The sequence below is a fragment of the Lactuca sativa genome, chromosome 2, assembly GCF_002870075.4.
Source record: "Lactuca sativa cultivar Salinas chromosome 2, Lsat_Salinas_v11, whole genome shotgun sequence".
Classification (NCBI taxonomy): domain Eukaryota; kingdom Viridiplantae; phylum Streptophyta; class Magnoliopsida; order Asterales; family Asteraceae; genus Lactuca; species Lactuca sativa.
In genome coordinates this window covers 183891423-183915079 of record NC_056624.2, presented here as the reverse complement: position 1 = coordinate 183915079, position 23657 = coordinate 183891423, and the positions used below count along the sequence as shown (strand labels likewise).

At 38.7% G+C, this 23657-nt stretch overlaps 1 protein-coding gene across 2 annotated transcripts; it reads left to right on the top strand.

Annotated features, from left to right (window-relative positions):
- The first annotated feature begins 384 nt into the window (after positions 1 to 384).
- Positions 385 to 3273, top strand: LOC111921592 (ubiquitin-conjugating enzyme E2 2). Of its 2 annotated transcripts, none has more exons than XM_023917173.2 (6): positions 385 to 590; positions 887 to 1020; positions 1131 to 1156; positions 1812 to 1901; positions 2524 to 2612; positions 2880 to 3273. In XM_023917173.2, the coding sequence occupies exons 2-6, from the start codon at positions 896 to 898 to the stop codon at positions 3006 to 3008; spliced, it is 459 nt and encodes a 152-aa protein (XP_023772941.1). In that variant the 5' UTR covers positions 385 to 590; positions 887 to 895; the 3' UTR covers positions 3009 to 3273. The 2 variants fall into 2 exon arrangements, with proteins under 2 accessions (XP_023772941.1, XP_023772942.1); XM_023917174.2 differs by having other exon boundaries at positions 386 to 549.
- Positions 3274 to 23657: the final 20384 nt, after the last annotated feature.

Sequence of the window (23657 nt, the reverse complement as noted above, 5' to 3'; positions counted from 1 at the left end):
AATTATATTCTATTTTATCTAACTTCTATAGTATAAAAATAATAATGATGAGTAATGTAATACTATATTAATATTATATTTAGTATTATCATATTTACCAACATTATATTAGGTTTAGAGTAAAGTTGGACCATTTTGTATAAAAATAAGGTTAATATAGAATATAATTTGGATTTGGATATATTTTTTAACATACAAAAATACGATTTTATGGTTTTTCAAATTGTTTTTGTGTTATTATCCCAAATATATGTGAATATTATTATGCAATTTTATTCCCGTATAACTACAATTATACGTATAGCTATAAAAGAATTTGAGATATTTTCGATGTACAAACATAGAGACAAAACAAATTGAAACCAGCTTACATATGACGCGTAACCTTTCTCTTTCTCCCTCCCTTTCCCTTTTGTTATCGAGAGTTGAGTTTTGGAAGGCGACGCACGGAGGGCAAAGGTTCCTCGACACCACCGCCGACGGCTGATCATCGTCTTCCGGTTCACTTCCGTCTTCAGCACCCCAACCTCTTCTCGTCCTATCTCCAAGGCAGCAAGTTTTCTCCATCACTTTATCCTTCCAATTGTCATGTAATTACGCTCATAAAACTTAATTAACGGAGACCTAGAATCAATTGATACGTTTAATATGTTAAATTGTTTCTCCCCGGTCGATTTTCGGTAAAAACCATGCTAGGTGCTGTGTAATCAAACTCATTTTATAGATCTAGGGTTTTAATACAAGTAGTTTGATCATCGTACTTGATTTTTTTTTTTCTTCTTAATTTTGTGCTTTCAAAGGATAAAACTCATATGTGTTAGGTAGTTGATCGGCTCTGGTAGAATTGGATACTGAATTGGCTTTATTGTTTGTTAAATTGGGGCAGCTGACAAAGATGTCAACACCGGCAAGAAAGAGATTAATGAGGGATTTTAAGAGGTTGCAGCAAGATCCTCCTGCTGGAATCAGTGGTGCCCCATATGATAACAATATAATGCTCTGGAATGCTGTAATATTTGGGTAGGTGAAAGTGTGCTTCAGTGTTTTTTGATCATATTCTAGTAGCTTATGATGCAATTTTTGCTTGAGATATGATTGCTTCTTACTGATCGCTTTTATTTGCATTGCAGTCCGGATGACACTCCTTGGGATGGAGGTAAATGAGATGTTTTGCATGTTTCAGTATCTTTATGCTCAAAATGAGATAAGAATTAACACTCATGGTTGTATAAAACTATAAATATGTATATGCATGTGAAAATAGTTGAATTTATCACGAAAAAGAACAGTACAGAGGATTAGAAGTGACTGCATTTGAGCTCTTCAATTGTTTCTTCATTAATCATGTATAAGAGCCTGTTTGCTAACCTCTTAATGGAACCATTCACATGTCATTTCTACTTCTGAATCTGTCTCTGAACGACCTTTGAACATATTAAAAGCCTCTTAATGGTTAAGGAACCCTACCTTCTCATAACCATTAAGAGGCTGGAATCATTCAACACTAAATAGTTCAGTTTTATCAAACAACCCCTAAGATATTGGCCTCAAGTAACGATTCATAATGTTGCATTTGATCATATTTATACCTCATCTTTGAAGTTATGGGTTTCTTCATTGGCTATTTGTAATATGAACAGGGATTTTGATTGCTTGTGAGGTGTTTGATAGAGTTTGTAGACATTCTTATATTATTCAGTTGATGGTGTTAATGTGTTATCTTTTCTGAATTCTGCACAATTTTATCATGTTGAAGTGTGACATTATTGTATTCCATGATAATTTATACATGTAGCATGTCAATCTCTCAGGTACGTTCAAGCTGACACTTCAGTTTTCTGAAGATTATCCAAATAAACCACCAACAGTGCGATTCATTTCTCGAATGTTTCATCCAAACAGTAAGTGGTCATCATCAACTTGATTCAAATTTCTTCCATTTTCTTTTGTGGGGATGGGATGAAAGCTTTGAAGCTTTGATTTAACACCCCTCAATTTTACCAACACTTACGCCGAAAATTAGACACAAACTTGTCATAAATACAACATTTTTCAAATTAGAACCTAGGAATAAATATATAACATTTCTCAAAAACAAATCAACCATATGGTCTTAAAGCTTCTATATCATCTAAGTAAGGGGTTGTTTCTTGTTCTTTTTTACTTAATGAGTTAAGCATTTATTCTGGACAGTTATACATGGCTGTTTCTTTTTGACTTAATCTGTACAGAATGTCATAATGGGATATGATGTTGTTTGGGTGCATTTGATGTTGTAATGGGGTATTTATCTCACTTGAATAATTTTGCATGTTAATATTGTGCTTCAAACATGAGGGTCAAATGGTCAATTACTCAAATTCAAAAAAGAAATGCCCTTTCTGTACACATCATTACTCATTCAGTCACTTTACCCCATACATGAAAACCAAAAAAAAAAAACCCTAAAAGTAAAACAAGTACAAGTATATTTTGCTTTCACATATTTGTGTTATTAATGATAAGGTTTTTGTTATCTACCAGTTTATGCAGATGGAAGTATATGCTTGGACATCCTTCAAAATCAGTGGAGTCCAATCTATGATGTTGCTGCTATTCTCACATCAATTCAGGTGTTGTATTATTATTATTGGCTTAATGTGTTAAGCACTTAATCTGGACAACTATACATGACTTTTTTTCTTTAAAACTTAATCCAGACAGAATGACTCAATGTGTTGAAGCCAAAAGATGTGATTTAATGTATTTAAGACACAAACCCTTTTTGTAGAAACTCAATTTGATGAGTTTTTTTTGTGGAACATAAGGACAAAATGGTCATTTAGTAGTTTAGAAAAGAAACAGACTTTAATTGGATAATCTGGATTGTTGGATTGTAGTCGTTGCTGTGTGATCCAAACCCAAACTCTCCAGCAAACTCAGAAGCAGCACGGCTGTTTAGTGAGAATAAGCGCGAGTATAACAGAAAGGTGCGGGAAGTTGTTGAGCAGAGCTGGACAGCTGACTAAGTCAAAATCAAAGTCAAAGTCAACGACAATATCTGGTCTATGATCCCTTTGTGTTTGAGAACAAGTACAAGTGATAAAGTAATAATGATGGGTGTTTTCTAAACTATCTTCATTTACAACAATTTGTAATTGTAGGGATCTTATAAGCTTCCGTTTTACTTTTGTTGCGTCACTATTACTATTAGACTCTTGTATTGTATACATAATACTTATCTCTTGTATTATATTTGCCTCCAGAAAAACATTCTAGCAGTAGTACCCAAAATGTTCATTTTCTTTTTCTTTCTATATTTTGTTTTTAGTTACTTACGAGTTATGGACAAATGGCATAAGTTTGTGTTTTGTTTCTTTTTTACTTGATGGTCTAAACGGCTGATAGGTTAAACTTTAATTTGGACAACTATATCTACTTCTACTCTAATAAATAAAAGTTTTTTTTGCTATGTCATTTTCTTCTTCATTTGGACACATGATATTTTTTAGAATTTTTAAATTTTCTATTTTCCACTTGTCATTTTATTGTATTTTTTATTTTATTAAATTAAATTCCAATTTTTAATATGTAAGGTAATATATATGTAAAGTATTTATTAGAAAGGGTTTATATAAATAATATATTCAATACATTAAAGTCTCATTAATTTTAATAATTCAATTTTTATTTTATTTTTCTTATAAATTCAAACTTTTCAAATTGTTAAAATTTTATATTTAATTTTTTTTAAATAAACCTATGTAATGCATGGGTCTCACACCTAGTGTGTATATATATATATATATATATATATATATATATATATATATATATATATATATATATATATATATATATATATATATATATATATATATATATATATATATATATATATATATAGGGAAAATACAAATCTAGCTAAAATTCTTAATTACTTATCAAAAAATAGTCAAAAAAAATTACTTAGCCAAAAATGTCCCACAAAAGAGTAGTCAACTGTAGGTTGACTACTGTTTCGCCAAATAGTCTACTATTTCGTGTTTTGTATAAAAAAAAAATCATTTTTAGTAGGGATGAGCATAGACGGGTACCCGTCTCATTTGGCGAGAACCGGAACCGGAACCGGCGGTTCCTAGAAAGTTAGAACCGGAACCAGAACCTCTTTAGGTGGTTCTTAAATTTTTGGAACTAGTCCCGGAACTGACAATTCCAGTTCCGGGAGTGGGTAACTCGGTTACAATAACTTTGTTTAAAAAATTAAATATAAAATTTTAATAGTTATATATATATATATATATATATATATATATATATATATATATATATATATATATATATATATATATATATACCGGTTTCGACGAGTATCCAGCGGGTGGCGGTTCCGAAAAAATGAGAATTGGAACCGGAACCGCCTTAACCGCTTAAGGCAATTCCAGTTCCAGAACCGGCAGTTCCGGTTCCAAAAACGGGTACCCGCTTCCGATGCTATCGCTAATTTTCAGGATACAAAACCGTAGGTTTTAAAACCTACGGTTTCCTTTTTTTTTTTTTTTTGTAGTTAAAACCACTAAAACAGTAGATTTAAAAAAAAAAAAAAAAAAAAAAAAAAAAAAACGTATTTTTTCACCCAAAACCGTAGGTATTAAAAAACCTATGGTTTTGTATCCTAAAAGTGAAAGAAAAAAATTATACAAAACATGAAACAGTGGACAATTTGGCGAAACGGTAGACGAATATCGAAACCTACGGTTTTGTGGGCTATATTTGGACATTTACTAATTTTTGACTATAAATTGATAATAACTTCCTTAATTTGGCTATTCTTATTGACCTAATTCAGACCAAATGGCTTGATGGGCTAAGCAAAAACCTAGCATAATGTATGAAGATACTAAAGTGGTGTTTGTTTTTGAAAAATAAAATGTTTGTAATTTTTTTTCCATATCTACACAAAATGAGGACCAAAAAGCTATTTTTTTTTTGCGTAAAAATGATTGTTTTTTTAAAACCATATGCTAATTTGTTTATTATCTAAATAAAATTATATAATATGAAATTATCATTGGTTATCAACCATACAAGTCATTACCACCGCCATCACTATCATCATTTTCAAAAACACATATGTTCCAATAATCAATAAAAAACATGTTCAAATTCAAAACATAATTAACAAACAATCTAAAACAAAACAAAATGGAAAGAAAAACCACAAACCAATAAACATATTTGACAAATCAAACTGAAAAAGAATTCAAATCGGAATGCTGCCAAGAAAGATAAACAAAATGTTCAGGGGCATTTTGGGGAAAACTCCCAAACTCATGAACATCAAAAAGGACCAGCCACATCTCTCTCTCTCTCTCTCTCTCTCTCTCTCTCTCTCTCTCTCTCTCTCTCTCTCTCTCTCCAGCACCTGGTTCACAGCAGCAGCCAAATTTGGTCAACCCGCCACCTGTCACTTCTAGGGGCGGATTTCGGGGGGTTCCGGGGTGGCATCGACAACCCCTAACTTTTCCGGCCGTAGTGGAAAAAATTTCGAAATTTTTTAAAATTTTTATTTTTTTCTACTATCGTGCAACCCCTAACTTTCCCGTGTAACCCCTACTATGAAATCCTGCGTTCGCCACTTCGCCGACAGAAAGTAACGCTGATCAGCAAACCTTCGTGAGTGTTGCTGAATCGCATATAAATTCTGCATCTGACGCTGATTGTTTCTCCTGTTGGTTTTTCTGAAGGTTATGGGAGGATGTTGGGTATTAACAACTCCGAATAAGAGCTTGCTCACCCACTGGGATTTTCAAAACAAAGTACCTCTTTTATGGGTAATAATCAGAGTAATTCGGATGGTTCTTTTAATAATAATTCGTTTCTATTTAAGTTAAAAACAACTATTGAAATGGGAGAGGCATTGGGATATAATACGGAGGGTTGTTTGGACAGCTTTAAAGAAATTGTAGAAGGCCGCGTTGAAAAACAATTTCCAATATAAATTGTCTTAATCTATTAATGTTCAAGGAACATATTCGTTGGATAAGCGAAGTTGGATTAGAAACTTACGTAACATTCTTAAAGTCGATTTTCTAGCAATTCAAGAAACGAAGATGGAAGACATTAACTTAGGCCGGTCCAAACGTATATCGGGCCGGGGCAAAAAGAAAAAAAGGTCCTCAAAAACAAATATAATAAAGATTCAAAAAAAATATATTTTTCATTCTTCAGTATAGACGTGTTTAATTAGCAATAACAAGCAAACAATATTGTTTATCTTTTGAGCTAGTTTGAGTTTGAACCAACTTTATTCCCTAAAATTAAATTAGATAATATGTTTATATATATATATATATATATATATATATATATATATATATATATATATATATATATATATATATATATATATATATATATATATATATATATATATATATATATATATATATATATATATATATATATAAACATATTACCTAATTTATTTATTGTTGTTTATGCCCCGCAAGCAATTGACTATAAAAGACAACTGTAGGAAGAGATATCACATTTGCTTGCTTGCATTTTAGGAGAGAGCATATTATGGGTGACTTTAATGAAGTTCGGACGGAGTTGGAGAGATTAGGTTCTTTCTTTAACCATGCATCCGCACATATTTTTAATGAATTCATTAACGTCTTGATTTTGTGAATATCGTGGTCCTTGTTTTATTTGAAGTGATAAATGAGGCTCAAAATTTAGCAAACTTGATAGATTTTTGGTTACGGATGGTCTATTACTTTCGCTCCCTCACTTCTTGGGTCTAGTTTTGGAGGGAAAAAAATCTCCGGATGATAGTCTCATTCTTTTGTTAGAGCATCGGGTTGAATATGGGTCTACCCCTTTTCATTTATTTCACTATCGGTTTGATATAGATGGTTTTGATGATGCAGTGCAAGATTCTTGGGTGATTTCTCTTAGGAATGATATTGTACATAATCCATAATCCTTGGATTCCTTTTAAGAAGAAACTTCAACTTTTTAAATCTAATTTTAGGATGTAGAATTCTAACAAATGCGTTTGGGAGCTTAAAGAGTTGATCAAGTCTATTGATAGCCAATTGATGGGAAACGATGACTCAACTACTTTAAGAGAGCAACATGTTTCCTTATTGAAGGACATTACTCACGTGGAGCTGGCTCAAAAGGCGAAAATTCAATGGTATATAGAGGGGGATGAGAATTCGGGTATTTTCATGGGGTCATTAATCGCAAGAGACGCCAAATTGTGATTCGTGGTCTTATGATTGATGGTGTTTAGGTTGATAACCGACATCGGGTTAAGCAGTAATTTCATGCTTATTTATCGGTCTTTATTTTCAGAGCATTAGAGTTGGTGGTCCAAGATTGACTTTTTGCAATCTCCTTTTACACGTGAGGAGATCAAAAAGAAAGTATGAGATTGTGGTTCCACAAAGGCTCGAGGACCCGATGGTTTTATTTTTTGGGATAATCCCTCAAAAGCTATACTTTTTGATGATGTGGTGTATGAGTTTTTTTTCCTGGATTAGTAATAGATGTAGGAAAACCAAGCTCGATTGGAGTTTTTGGTTTCATAATCCTATATTTACTACAATTTGATGTAATTCTTTTCTAGCTCTTTGTTAGTTTTTTAATAATATATCTGCCGTTTCAAAAAAAATCGAAGAAAACAAAAAGATAAATACAAATTAAAAAAGAAAAAAAGAACCAAATGAAAACCTGACTAAATGTTAGAAGTTAGAAATGTCTTAGAACTTTGTAAGCCATTTTTTAGCACACAACAAAGAAAGAAGATAAACATTGTTTTGTCGTTTGACTTTTTATAAACAAACAGTTGTCTTTCACATATTTCTGTCCATCCACTGAGTTCCACACATAGAAATGCTTTATAATATATATATATATATATATATATATATATATATATATATATATATATATATATATATATATATATATATATATATATATATATATATATATATATATATATAAGAAACCCTACCACCTAACTTTCTAACAATTTGTAGTTCTTTCTTTTCTCCAAATAATCCTTTAATGTTATAATTGATAGATCTTATGGAATTTGATTTTTTCATTTTTATTGTAAGATGATTGTTTAGTTTCATCCAAACAATTTACTCAATGCAGAAAAAAAAAACATATTTATATATCTAATAGTCTATTCAGATAAATACAATTACTCGTTCAATTATTTTACGTATAAATAATAAATAACTATTAAAAGAAAACTCAAAAAAGGCCCTAAGCTTATAAATTTATAATAAAATTGTTTAAGGAGAAAGAAAAATAGAAAAAATCATGGTTGTCAAAATCGTATACGATCTTACGATCTTAGATATGAAAAACGAATCGGATCGTAAACGGATCATATTTGGGGTAAGATCGTAGGATCAGGATCCGATCCGATCCTACCTTCCCTTGATTTTTTTTGTTATTATTTTTTTACTTTTATTTTTGCAAATGAATTTTATTTTACCATTTTACGTCTTTTACCCTTTACCAATTTACTGTTTATCATTTTGTGTTGTAACTATAAATAATATCTTTAAGTTTTTATAACTTTTAAACGAAAAATTGAATATTTGAAATATTTTTTATGTTTTAAAATTATAAATTAAAATTATGATTTGTTTTGTGGGATCTTAGGATCCTAACCCGGATCTTACAAACCCAAAAATAATCATATATTAGGATTTCGATCTTGAAAATCTTGAAAAAAAAACCTAAACGGCAAAGGGTATCTTAAGATGGTTTAGTGAGAAAAAAGAAGGTATTAATGTCTTATTGTTATGAGAATGAATGGGCGTATGATAGTGACCTACTAACCCCTATGCGTTTAGCTGTCTCTCTTTTCATTCTTTAATATTCATGAACCCACCACTCATATTATATCTTGTAAAGTAGTTACACAATATCAATACATTTATGTTTCTTTCCCTAAAAACTTTTTTTTTCTTGTGAAAAATATCGTCTAATTAGGAGAAAGAAAACCTATATATCAAAATCAAAGTTATAAATATCAAATAATGATAAAAATGGTAAAGTTTGATTAAAACAACAAAAAGAGGTTGTAAAATTATTAACATGTATTTATTAGATGATCAAACTTACATCTTATGATACAAGCTAGAAAATGTGAAACTTTATTTGTGTTTCGTTTAATCTGATTTTCAGTATTCTCTTATATCTAAAGGAAAAAATAAAAAAATATAGAGAATACATTGTATAATGATAATCACTCTTTTCTAGATTAATTGCAATTACTAGTATTTTTCTAATGGTTGGATAATGAATTTGGTTTGATACCGATCATTTTATATGACCGACACCTTTTCTACATAGAATATATGTGAAGTGATTGGGAAGTTGGGTTTTAATTTATTGTATAACAAGTAGATATATGGTATATGATCAAATATTAAATCATTTATCATGATACTTGTTTTTTTAATTTATTTTACAACAAGGGTGGAAAGCTTAGAAAACTATTACGACTTATGAGAATATAGTATGAGTGAATGAGTTTCTAAGCATCATCTTTGTTGAAAGTAACTATTGTATTTGTTAGAACGTAAAGTTTATTTAAGCTCGTTTTTTAACTTGTTACCAGTTCCACACCGATATAAGTTAAAAAGAGTTTGTTAGAACGTAAAGTTTATTTAAGCTCCGTTTTTTAACTTGTTACTAATTCCACACCGGTATAAGTTAAAAAGAGTGTTTGAATAAAAATAACTTATCAAAGTATCATACTGGAAATAAGTCAAAATCTATAAGTAATTTCCCCCTAACTTATCAGCTCATAAGTTATAATCTATAAGTTGAAAAGTGCTTATGAAAAGTCTTACACTTAGCCAAACACCCCCTAAATATTAAAATATATTATTGGGAGCCATTTATTGTATAACAAGTAGATATACGATATATGATCAAATATTAAATCATTTATCAAGATACTTGCTTTTTTTAATTTATTTTACAACCAAGGGTGGAAAGCTTAGAAAACTATTACGATTTATGAGAATATAGTATGAGTGAATGAGTTTCTAAGCATCATCTTTGTTGAAAGTAATTATTGTATTTGTTAAAATGTAAAATAAATATTAAAATGTATTATTGGGAGCCATTTTTTTTAAACGACAAAGATTTTATAAAGCTAGATGTTAGAAAAAGAAAACAACAGTTATATAAATATGTAATAACAATATTAGGGCTGTAAAACCAACCAACCTTATTCATATTGCATTGATGGCTCCTATTAATAATCGAAAAATAAGATCAAGAAACAATGTTATCAAACAAAGTTGTTTTCTTCTACTTGGCCGATCCAAACATCGTTTTGTTCTGAAAATTCCAAAGAACCTAGAAAGTTGTAATAATGACTCCAACAAAACATTTTTTAACACCTTTAAATGAAACATCCCAAAAATATAACCCAAAAATTTCGTTTTTAAAACATTAATAAAACCATCAACCATACAAAATCATAAGTAAAATCATAATCATGTATCTTAAAACATCATAGTATTTGTCTCAAATAAAAATCTCATATCAAATCATCAGAATGAACTCCCAGGCTGTGACTGTGGCGATCAACTCGAGCCCTTCCCTTTGCTAGTGGAAGTACCTGTAACCAAAACTGAAAACTGTAAGCACAAGGCTTAGTGAGCTCCTCCAAACTACCACATACCGTATAATAACACAATTAACACTTATTGGGCCTTGCCGCTGCATCGGGCCCCGCCTGGCATTGGACCGAAGTCCGGAATAACTTGGGCTCCGCCCGGCATCAGACCAAAGTCTGGAATAACTAAACATAACATAACATGAACATATAACGTAATCACAGACAGCATCGGGCTTGCCCGACATCAGACCGAAGCCCGAATCATATAACACATATTACAAACATGCATGAATCACGAAGGCATCAAGCATACATACTACTGCATCGAGCCCCGCCCAGCATCAGACCGAAGTCTGAAACTACTATCATCTAAACGGGCCGACATTGTTGCCGTAGACCCGTTCCTACTAGAAGGAAATTCACCTCGTAAGGCTGACTGTTGGAATGTTGAGCGGGAAATGTCTGACTGCTGCTCCGGTAACTCCCCGACTACAATTCCCATAAAGACACTTAGTCAAACATTGATACTAATCTTAGGGTAACATGACTATTTTACCCCTAGACAAAGTCCTCATCCTAGTCAAAGTCAACTGCCAGTTGACCTGACTCGCCGAGTTAGGCCGTCAACTCGCTGAGTCTCTATCCTTTCTTCTATTCCCCAGTCCGACTCTACTTGTGGAGCTTAGCAAAGACTCGATGAGTTCTCCTTCCATAATACAACGAGTTAACCTTCATCTGACTCGCCGAGTTGTATGAACAACTCGTCGAGTCCTCCTTCATCACATTAACACGTCCAGTCTATGACTCGCCAAGCTGTATGAACAACTCGTCGAGTCTGATCTTGCGGGTAAGAAGATTGCCTTGGACTCGCTAAGTGTGTTCTTTCATTCGTCGAGTCCCATGATTTCCAGATTATGGCTATGACTTAATACGTCGAAACTCTCTTTGGGACCTTTCTAAACCTCTGCTAACACTCACTTGGGCTTCTTTGAACCACAACAGATTGGGGACTCAAGCCCCGGACTCGCCGAGTTGCAAGAACAACTCGTTGAGTCACCCATTGTCCAAGTCTATAACTCGATTTCTGATGTACAACTCTCATCCAAAAGGTAGATCTGGGGTTCTAAGGTCGATCTAACACGCAAAGTTATGAACTTTACGTGCATGCATGGAAGTATAAGCTTTAAGGACCCAAAAAGAGGTCCAAGGAGGTGCATGGGCTAATATGGTCATAAGGCTTGCATCTTTATGCCATGAACTCGGTTCTAGAGTCTAGATCTGAAGGTGAATCGACTCGGGACGTCCAAATCTTAAGTATCAAGCTTATTTACCCCCAAAACTCCATAACGGGGCAAAGGAGAACATCTATAAAATCACAAGTCAAGTTTTGAGCTTGATTACCTGAAAGTGAAAAGAAACTGATGTTGCTTCTAGATCTAGTCCTTCTCCCTTGATCCTTCTTCCTTCCAACTCTTCTACTAGATACACAATGCACCAAAAACCCTCCAAGTCACTAAGAAAGCTCAAGTTTACAAAAAGGGAATTAGGTTTTCGAAAGTAACGCTCTGGAAGTGATGGAGGCTGGACCTGAAGCTCATAATGTTATTTAAATAGGGCGCAAACCCTTTAATTAGGTTTTCATCCAGATTGGCCTACTCGTCGAGTCCAAGAGCGGACTCGGCGAGTAGATTACTTAAACCCGCGTCCCAACCTCGCATCTACTCGACGAGTTAGGGCTGCCACTCATCGAGTCAATAATACAAATGGTATAAATGAAGATCAAATACGTACTAGAAACGAGGCGTTACAAATCTACCCCACTTATTTTAGACTTCGTCATCAAAGTCTGCTGTCTCTGCAAACAACTCAGGGTAGTGTTCTCTCATCTCCTCCTCAGGCTACCACGTCCACTCCGAGCCCTTGCGGTGCTGCCACTGCACCTTTACTAGCTGAACCACCTTGTTTCATAAGGTATTTGTCTTTCAATCCAAGTTCGCAACAGGTGTCTCGATGTAATTCAGGCTGTCATCAACCTAAATATCCTCCAATGGTACAACTGCTGACTCTTCCACTAAGCACTTTCGCAGCTGAGAAACGTGGAAAGTGCTGTGGATCTGGTTGAGCTCTGCCGGAAGATCTAACCAACACGCAACCTGACCCACCCGGGCCAAAACCCTAAAAGGACCAATGAATCTGGGGCCTAGCTTGCCCCGCTTTCGAAATCGGATGACACCCTTCCTGGGTGACACCTTCAGGAGGACCATATCGCCCACTTGGAACTCCAAGTCCGAGTGCCGCTTATCAGCGTAACTCTTTTGTCGACTCTGCGCAGCCTGAAGCCTGTTACGGACTTGTTGTATCAACTCCGTGGTCTTGAGTACTACCTCCGTACTCCCCATGACTCTCTGACCGACCTCACCCCAACAGACTGGGGTCCTACACTTCCTCCCATAAAGCATCTCAAAGGGAGGACGGTCAATATTGGTGTGGTAACTGTTTTTATACGAAAATTCCGCTAGTGGAAGATACGTATCCCAGCTGCCATCGAAATCTAGGACACATGCCCGGAGCATGTCCTCAAGAGTCTGAATCGTCCTCACGCTCTGCTCGTCCGTCTGCGGGTGGAAAGCGGTGCTGAAATGAAGACGAGTATCCATCTCGTCATGAAACCGCTTCCAAAACCTGGAAGTGAACCAGACGTCACAGTCTGACACCACTGAAACGGGCACTTCATGATGTGCCACTACCTCCCGCACATAAATATCGGCTAACTTCTCAGCCGAGATGCTCTCCTGGATATGTATAAAAAGAGGCACTCTTGGTCAAACGATCCACGATGACCCAAATCGAATCTACCCCATGTGTGGTCTTGGGAAGCTTGGTAATGAAATCCATGGTGATATTCTCCCATTTCCACGCAGGAATGTCTAGCGGCTGCATCTTGCCGTGGGGCCTCTGGTTGTAACATCCCAAATTTTGAGTCCAAAAATTTCTTTTAAAAACATTACTAATTCATAGTGTTAAGTCATTCAAACATACAAAAAGGGTTTATATGACAAATCATAGTTTCATTTCCAAAACACTTGTTTAATAATCAGAGTAAACATCCCAGGCTAACTTGCCATGGTGTGTGCACTGCAACCCTCCCGAGCTCCTCTTCTGAAAATTGGATACCTGAAACCAAAACTGAAAACCGTAAGCATGAAGCTTAGTGAGTTCCCTAACCTACCGCATACCATACATATCTACTGATCCATACATGTCATACATAACACTGAACACATCACAACATACTGGGCTCTTGCCCGCTGCATTGGGCCTCGCCCGCTATCGAATCCCGTCCGTCACCAGGCCCCGCTCGGCGTACATATCTGTTTTCCTTAGGCCCCGCCTGTCTCCGGGCCCCGCCCGCTAACATATACTAGCATACAATCATATCACAACACATAACTAACATACTTTACTGGATTACTATACTAAGGCCTCACCCCTGTCCTACTACTGATGAATCATGGAACCCCATCCACGTTCCTACTGATAGTGAGATACGGGCCCAACCCACACTCACTCTTTTCCTTACTTGGGCCTCGCCCCTGCTCTACTGCTAATGAGGTATGGAACACCGTCCACACTCTGCTATTGGTGAGATACGGGACCTTGCCCATACTCACCTCCCTACCAGACACATACATGTAACACACAGACTACAAGTATAACTATCATACAAACCATTCCTTGGGCACCCGCCCGCTAACATTGGACCTTAGTCTCGAATGTCATACTACCATACTGTGCCTAGGGCTAACCCCCGGGTCTTTCTACTCATAACTACATGGGGCGACATTATGGCCGTAGACCCATTCACACTAAGGGAAACTCGCATGTACTGCTGAACTTTGTTGATAACCCTCTGGCTGCTGTCCGATAACTCTCTTAATCGCTACTCTACTAACTCCCCGAGCTACTAATAATAAAAAAAACACTTAGTTCCAAATTGAACTCTAGAAGTCAAACTACGTCAACTCTGGCCAAAGTCAAAGTCCTGGTCAAAGTCAACCTTCCAGTTGACTCGACTCGCCGAGTCAACTCATAGACTTGCCGAGTTCCTAAACTCATAAACTCTCCAAATATGACTCAACTCGCCGAGTCACCCCAAGACTCGTCGAGTTCAACGATCTTTGAGTCCCATCCTGTCCAACTCACTGATCTGCATCTTAACCAGAAAAGGTTGAGGTTCTGCGACCAGACTCGCCGAGTCCAAGCCAATCTTCAACAAACTCGTCGAGTTGTTCTTCCAACTCGCCGAGTCCATGCTCATGTTCATAAAACTCGCCGAGTACACCCATGTGACTCGCCGAGTCTCTTCAGCTCTCAATCCATACAATGGCTTTTCGATCCATGCAGGGGCTCCAATCTATAGATCCACTCATTTACAGTCTATCCCTCATGTAAAGTGACAAACTTTATGTGAAACCAAGGAGTTATAGGCCCAAAACACTCTAGGGCTAGGGTTAATGACAAAGGGGCTTCACCAACAATTTATTGACATAAACTTTTTGACCTTCTCGACCATCATAAGTCTAGATCTGAGGTAGCAACCTCAGATCTAGGCCTCTAACTTGACATGGATCTCAATCATGCCCCAAATCCCCCAAATCTCAAACATAAGATAGATCTAATTGCAATAAAGCCAAAACAACAACTTATTACCTCCAATATATGCTCCAACTAAAGTAGATCCCGGATCTACACCACTCCTTTGCAGCAAGCCTCTTGATCTTCAAGTCCCTTTCCACCAAAATCACTTATCTAGGCTCCAAATTGCTTCCAAGGACTCTCACTCACGATTTAGGGTTTCTAGATCTCAAAAGGGGAGTAAAGAGGCTGGGGAAAGGGTGTAATGTTCTTTAAATAGGGCACAACCCCCGGGATTAGGGTTTTTCTCGTCCAGACCAGACTCGCCTAGTCCACTAGCTGAATCGCCGAGTCGATCACTTACTCTATACCCCGAATCCCGCTCCGACTCGTCGAGTTCCTCCCTGGACTCGACGAGTTGACTCATGACTTAGAGCTTTTCCTTTCTTTTCTTGGTCTTTCAGATTCTGGGTGTTACAACTCTCCCCCTCTTAAACTAGATTTCGTCCTCAAAGTCCGTTATGGCCAACTGTCCTACAATCCGCTCATATCACCCCTGCCTGATGACTTTAACTCCGACCGACCACTCTCATGGACCTTCCGCCCGGTTACCCAGAATAAAACTAGTCCTTGTAGGTATCAATCCTCAAGTGCACTCTAATCCCACCAATCCTGAGCACACAACTTACGCAACTGACAATTCTTTTAGTACTTCCCAAGTACTTATGCTGAACTCCTAGGGGTTCACCCCCCCCCCCCCCCCCCTTTGTCCTTGCGCGTTTTCTGGCCTTCCCAAGGAAACGTTCCACCATGAACCACCTCCTCTACCACTTTGAAAGACATATCCTTCGTGGTATCCATTACTCCAGCCACTCCCAGTGCTGGTCACTACTGTCGATACCTACTGAACACTTCATGCTACAATAACCTAGCACTGAGCACCCAACCCAGCGTATGGATCATATAATCCTTCGAGTAAAGATTCATCCCTGTAACGGTTAGACTCCAACGATAGTTGCGCACCAGGGTCAAACCCTTCCCTTTGAGATTATCCAACCCTACTGCGAGAGGCGTAGCACTCCTCGGTCAACTAGCTGTCCCGCACCATACTTCTCTATCGTCACTTCCCTGCCTTAAAGTCATGTCGTTTCTCATTCGCATTCCGAATGGACCGAGACCAACCTGGTCCCTCTACAGATTTTGCCAATAACTGGGTTACCGGATACTCACCGATCACTACAACTAGCACTATCTCTTAGTCGCTCCCAGCGACTTACAAAGAAACTTCGGCTATCTACACTGCTCTATCTATCCTGCCACTCTGGCGCTACAAGTCTTGGGATCCTCGATCCCCTATCTTGACCCTAAGGTCCTTACCAGGTCCCACCTGTGTTGCTAAAATCTCACGGGCCTCGCCCATGGGTCTCACCCGACTATGTCTTAGAGCGGTCCTCCCCTCTAGTCTCACCTGCCTTACTACTGTCGCACGGGCCTCGCCCACGGGTCTCACCCAAACCATACCACTGAGTAATCCTGCTCCCAGGTCTCAACTATAATGTTGCTAACATACGGGCCTCGCCCTCGGGTCTCACCCAACCGCATACTAGAGTGGCCTCACCTAACAAGGGCTATATAGGCCAACTCCATACTAAACCTCAACGACTTGGCCTTTCCTGATCCCCATTGTGCTAACTAGGAGATAGGGGCCTCCACCCACACTCCACAAACTAGGAGTTACGAGCCTCTGCCCACACTCCGCGAACTACTGCTAATGAACGCTACGGCTTACCCGCAGTCTTACAACACTTTCCTCATGACTTGCTGTTGGGGGATGTTGCGGCTACCCCACAGTCTTATATCCCGCCTAAACTCGCACCTGGCGAAGGCTCTGCCACCTGGTTTTCCCGAACCAGTCACCCGCTAGACATGAATACACAAACTCAAGGTTGGAAAGTTTCTCCAACTCCCAACTATCCTGATCCTCCATCCAAACAGCCACTTGATCTGCTTCCTTCCTTACCAAGACTGTGAAACCACCCCAATCTTGTACTTACTTCTATCCTTGGCCACACGGATGGTTGTCCCCCACTTCGACTTGACTAGCTCCTCACATCTCACAGCTCAGAAGAATTTCCAATTCTTCCTACCATCCCCTGATCACTTCACTGAAATTCCGACTTACCACAACTGGTGATCTAACCGATCCATTTCCAATCGACACCTTCCCGAACTAGCGAGGCACTACCAAGCCCCTCACATGCATGCTACAGGTAATGCCTCCTGAGTAACCCACTCTAAAGGAGACGACCTCCAACTATCTTTCTAACATCCAAGGTATGCAGATGGCATATGAATCAATCACCAGCAGGCCACAAAATTCCGAAGTATGATTATGAATACCGATGCAGAACCATAACAATAAGACCATATCATAAGCTGATACATAAATGAAAGAAGGTATGTACCTGACACATCGAGCTGCTCACACCTCATCTGAAACCAACTGATACGCCCTTCTCCTCGCTGCAGGCGTCTCTGCCCGACCCTGACGGCCGTCGGTGATCCTCATGGTTGCAGGGGCAGGTGTCATCACCTGTCCTGTTGAATGCAGACTCGGACATTGGGCCTTCTTGTGGCCCTTCTGAATGCAATGGAAACATAACAGGTCTGATCCATGGGTAGTGGTAGCAGTACAATCTCTGCTGAAATGACCAATCCGGCCGCTCTTGAAGCAACCAGAATCACCACCGCTGCCACTCCTACACGCACCCTCGTGTGACCTGCCGCATTTTCCACAACGTCCCCGGTCCTGAGGGCCTCTCGATCTAGAGTCTGATGTCTTGGGCCTCTTGCCCGATCCTGTGGATACCTGAACCTCCTCCGGCTTCCTCTTCCCAAGGTGCTCCAGATCGATCTCCATTTCCCTGGCCCAAGCAATCATATCCTCTAGCGTCTTGCAGCTGGATCGACTCACAAACTCACTGACGCCGTCTCTCAACATATCGTGATATCGGGCCTTCTTCACCTCCTAATCTGCGACATATTGCAAAACAAGAAGAGCCCTCTCCCTGAACTTGGCGGTGATCTCTGCCACCGTCTCGGTCGTCTATTATAGATCCTGGAACTCTCGGGCTAACTGTTGCACCTCAATAATGGGTGCAAACTCGGCCTTGAACCTGGCCGAGAAATCACTCCATGTCATCGCGTCCAACGCGGTATCATCTCTGAAATCATAACCAAACTCCTCTCACCAATCTCGTGCTCTGTCCTTCAGAGGACAGAAGGCAAGTCGAACCTTGTCCCCCTCGGGACACCGGCTAGAATGAAAAGCGTTAGCAACATCAGCCAACCATCTGCCACTAGCAATGGGGTCCCTAGCCCCATGATAATCTGGAGCTCCACAAGCCCTGAACTCCCGGAAAGCCAAAGTACGTGCTCCCAACATAGCCATCAGCTCTGTGCGAAAGGCTCCAAGCCTCTCATCCAAAATCTCCAGGATGTCCTCCTTGACCGTGCCAAAGATCACAGGAGTCTGGTCAAGAATACCGCGCGTAATCTCAGCTGATACAAACTCTCTCATCCACTCCTCTAGCTGCTCGATCCCTGAACCCGAGCCTGACCCCTCTCTGACACATGATCCATCCACTGGTCCATCGTGCGATGTCGTCATTCTGAAAGCATGCCATAACAATCATCAAAATACACAATACTGCTGAGGAACCTCACATGCACTACAAGTCACCTAGTTTTGTCTAGGCCCCTCTTTAATTGAGTACGGATCCTCTGCTTTCAGTAGTACAGGCCCATACTACCTTCCACATCTATCCGTACTTTCCTCAAGAGTTCCCTCGACTTCACCAAGTCCCTTGCACGACTACCACTGCTCCCAACACTAAACTCATCCTAGGCTTACCCTAGGGAACCTCTAACCCAACCAGTCCTCAACTGATGAAGGTTTCCTCGTAATGCCAATCAGCCATTACCTGAATACCACCACATGTGACGAGGCTGATAGGTGCATTTTATGCACCTATTTTGCATGTTTATTTCCGTCTTTTTATAGCATTCCACTTCATAATTCTTGCATTTAGTTGATTATTAGGGCAATTACATATTTCATTAAGAATGCCTGGTACTTCACTATTTTTGATTTATTTTGCAGGCATTATGGAGCTTGGATGCATGGATGCTTGGATGCTTGGAGCGTACCGCGTTGGAACATGAAGATGGAGCCAACAGTGAAGACGTTTTGGAATTTTAGCAAAAAGCATGGGCCATGCCAAAAACGCATGGTCAAGACAAATGGCCATGCCAAAGAAAAACACATGGGCAAAAGGCATGGCCATGCTAAAAACGCATGGCCTCATGGCATGTCACGTGAACTTTAATAAAAGAGCAGGAGACGTCATTTTTGAAGGGGAGAACGGTTTTGGGAGCAGTTGGGGCGATCTTGGGCGATTTTAGGGAGAATTCTTGGAGCTTTTGAGAAGACCTAATCATTGCAAACATTTGGATTTGATTTTTGTAAGGATTAAACATTCCAATTCCATCTTTATTCTTGTTTGATTTGTTCTTTGCCATGTGTGGCTAAGAAACCCTAGTTTCTAGTTCTTGTTCAAAACATGTTGATTGCTTGACTTGAAGCATATGATTTGATGTTTAATTTGTGATTCTATTCTAGTGATTATGTTTTTGTTTAAACTAGAATCCTTGAATTTGATTTGTGTTTGATTGGCCACTTTCATGAATTGAATTTTTGTGCAGTTAATTAACTTTTAGGGCACCTAATCGTTCTATTGAGTTAATAATTGGTAACAAGCAATAAGTTTTCTTATTGTAAAACATATATCACATGTTTTCACACTTCCGAGCGTATGAGAAGAAATGAACATTGTTGGGAAGCTTGTACAAAACTTAATGCGGTTTTTCAATACAATCTAAGAGCGTGTTTAGGTTGAATTAGTAAAGCTAGGTCTAATCAAAGAGCGTGTTTTGGTTAGATAATTTGGCAAGCGAGAGTTATTAGAGCGTGTTAATATCTTTCAGTACCAACATAGAATAGCAATCTTGAATTACATCAAGTCATAATCAAGTTGAACAACAACATTGAGAACTAGAACTAGAACCATTCAATCAATTTGTTTACAAATCTATTTCATTTTCTGCATGCTTTTAAAGTAGATTGTTATTTAGTTATTTACTTTTGCAAACAAACCCCTCTTTGTTACCAAAGTACCTTGTGCAAAAAGGTATAGACTTTTGTCCCGTGTCTCTGTGGTTCGACCCTGCTTGCCTTGTACTACTTTTTAGTGCATTAAAGCAGTGTATTTGGAGTCTATTGTACCCCTATTATTTGTTGGGTTTGACACGCCTAACAAATTGGCGCCGTTGCCGGGGACACGGTGTTACTAATTGTTTATGCCTAGATCTTTTCGTACAGGTACACCACTGCCAATTGACTCGGAGATAGAGAAGACTGCAAAGAAGTTAAGGAAGCAAGCCAAGCTTCGTAAGAGGCAACCGGTTTCCGGTACTTCTTCATCATCCAATCCCCCGGTCATTAACATTTGGGAGGATATTACCCTCTCAAGTGTGTCCGCATCCGAAACAGAAAGTCCATTACCTTCACCTCAACCATCCTCATCCAGAAATACCACCCCACCCTCTTCACCTACTCATCACAACCCAAACACTACACCCACAGAAACTTCAACCACTACTCATACCATGGGAGACAACCATGGAGGGAATCCGCCTCCAAATCCACCACCCGAACAAACCCTTCGCCAATGGGCGAGGCAAGAGGTTACTCAACAACCTCTTTGCATCACCTATCCGGCAGCCACAAACCTAGAATTAAAATCCGGTCTCATTCACTTACTCCCAACCTTTAGAGGCTTAGAAAATGAAGATCCCCACAAGTTCCTCACGGAGTTCCATGTTGTGTGTGTTGGCATGAAACCGCACAATGTCACTGAAGACCAAATCAAGCTTAGGGCATTCCCCTTTGCAGTGCAAGACTCAGCAAAAGATTGGCTTTATGACCTTCCACCGGGGACGGTCAACACATGGGTAGATCTTGCACGCCTCTTCTTAGACAAATACTTCCCAGAAATGAAAGCCTCAGCTCTAAGAAGAGAGATAATTGGGATCAAACAACACAAAAGAGAAGCCTTTCATACATATTGGGAGAGGTTCAAAAAGCTTTGTGCCCGTTGCCCAAAGCATGGTATTAGTGAGTATCAAATCCTTCAATACTTCATTGAAGGCATGACTCCTTGGGAAAGAAGACTGCTTAATGCTTCAAGTGGAGGATCTTTGACTGACAAGACCCCAACGGAGATTCGGGATCTCATAAAAAACATGGCGGAGGATTCAAAGCACACTAGTCAAGATGAAGATTGGTACACAGATGCACCTCGAGGTGTAAAAGAGGTGCACACTCCTCAAATTGAAGCTCAACTATCCGAATTGACTAAGGTGGTAATGATGCTTGCTAAGGACAAAGGTGTGCAATCCACACCCCGTCCCTGTGGCATTTGCACTCAAGTGGGACACCCGACTGATATGTGTCCTCAATTGCAAGAAGAAGAATATGAAGAAGCAAATGTTATAGGAGGCTATTCCGGACATAATCAAAGAACTTATGATCAGCCCCGAGGCAATCAAGGGTGGAACAACAACCAAAACATGGGTTATCAACAAAGACCCCCACTCCATTACCAAATAAGGCCTCCATTCTCACAACAAAATTACCAACCGAGGCAACTACAACCCCCTCAACAAGCTGGATCCTCAAATATGTCCTTAGAAGACATAGTCAAAAGCCTTGCCACCAGCACCCAAAGTTTTCAGCAAGAGACCAAGGCAAGCATCAAGAATCTTGAGCAACAAATGGCACAACTTGCTCAATCGGTGAGCAAAATGGAGAATCAAGGAAAGCTACCTCCTCAAACTGAAAAGAACCCAAAGCACAATGCTTGTGCAATTAGCTTGAGGAGTGGAAAGAAATATGACGGCCCGAAGATGCCCGAAGAAGAAGAAGAGGAGTTAGTGATAGAAGAACCACCAAAGAAGGATGCAAAGAAAGAAGAAATGGTGGAGAAAAAGAAGCCGGGAGAGAAAGAAGCAAAGATCACATCACCACCTTTTCCATCAAGATTGAGCAACAACAAAAAAGAGAGAGAAGATAGTGAAATCATGGCAATGTTCCGGAAAGTTGAAGTCAACATTCCTCTCTTAGATGCGATCAAACAGGTACCTAGGTATGCTAAGTTTCTTAAGGAACTTTGCACATCTAAAAAGAAACTGCGAGGTAATGAGACAGTGAAAGTAAGTGAAAATGTGTCTGCAGTTTTGCAGAAAAGGATGCCCCCAAAGTGCAAGGATCCAGGTGTTTTTACCGTTCCTTGCAAATTGGGAAACTTGTATGTTCCCCGTGCTATGCTAGATTTAGGAGCTTCAATTAATGGTTTACCATATTCTGTTTATAAATCTATTGGCATAGGCACTTTAACAAAAACAGGGGTAATCATCCAACTTGCAGATCGTTCTATAGTACACCCAAAAGGTGTATTAGAGGATGTTTTGGTGCAAGTTAATGAGCTTGTCTTTCCTGCAGATTTTTATGTGCTTGATATGGGAGATGATGACCATCCATCCTCGAGTTCCATACTTTTAGGTAGACCATTCTTGAAAACAGCAAAAACAAAAATTGATGTCTACAATGGTACATTGTCCATGGAATTCGATGGGGAGGTCATCAACTTCAATATCTATGAAGCAATGAGGTACCCAAGTGATGTTCATTGCATAAATTTTGTTGATATAATCCAACCTTTGACTGAAAAGTGTTTTGAGTTGACTAACCATGATTTGTTGGAGTTAGTCTTGAGCAGGAATTTTGATAGCAAGTCAGTCAAAGAAATTGCAGAAAATTTCAAGCTAGATGAAGAGTTGCTGGAAATTGTGGAGAGCATGGAAGAAAAGAAGCAAATAAGGTATGATAATAGCAATGTGAAATTGCCCATTTCTGACACAAAACTTCTTCCTTCCGTTGTACAGGCACCTAAGCTAGAATTGAAGACTCTTCCAGATCATTTGAAGTATGCGTACCTTGGGGAAGAGAAGACTTTGCCTGTCATTATCTCCAACAAGTTGTCCATGGTAGAAGAAGATGAGTTGGTGACTTTGCTGAAAAAGTATAAGAAAGCTATTGGGTGGACAATTGCTGACATAAAAGGGTTGAGCCCTTCCTTGTGCATGCATAAGATCCTCATGGAGGAGGACTTCAAACCAACTCGAGAGGCACAGAGAAGACTGAATCCACCCATGATGGAGGTGGTAAAGAAAGAAATCATGAAGCTGTTGG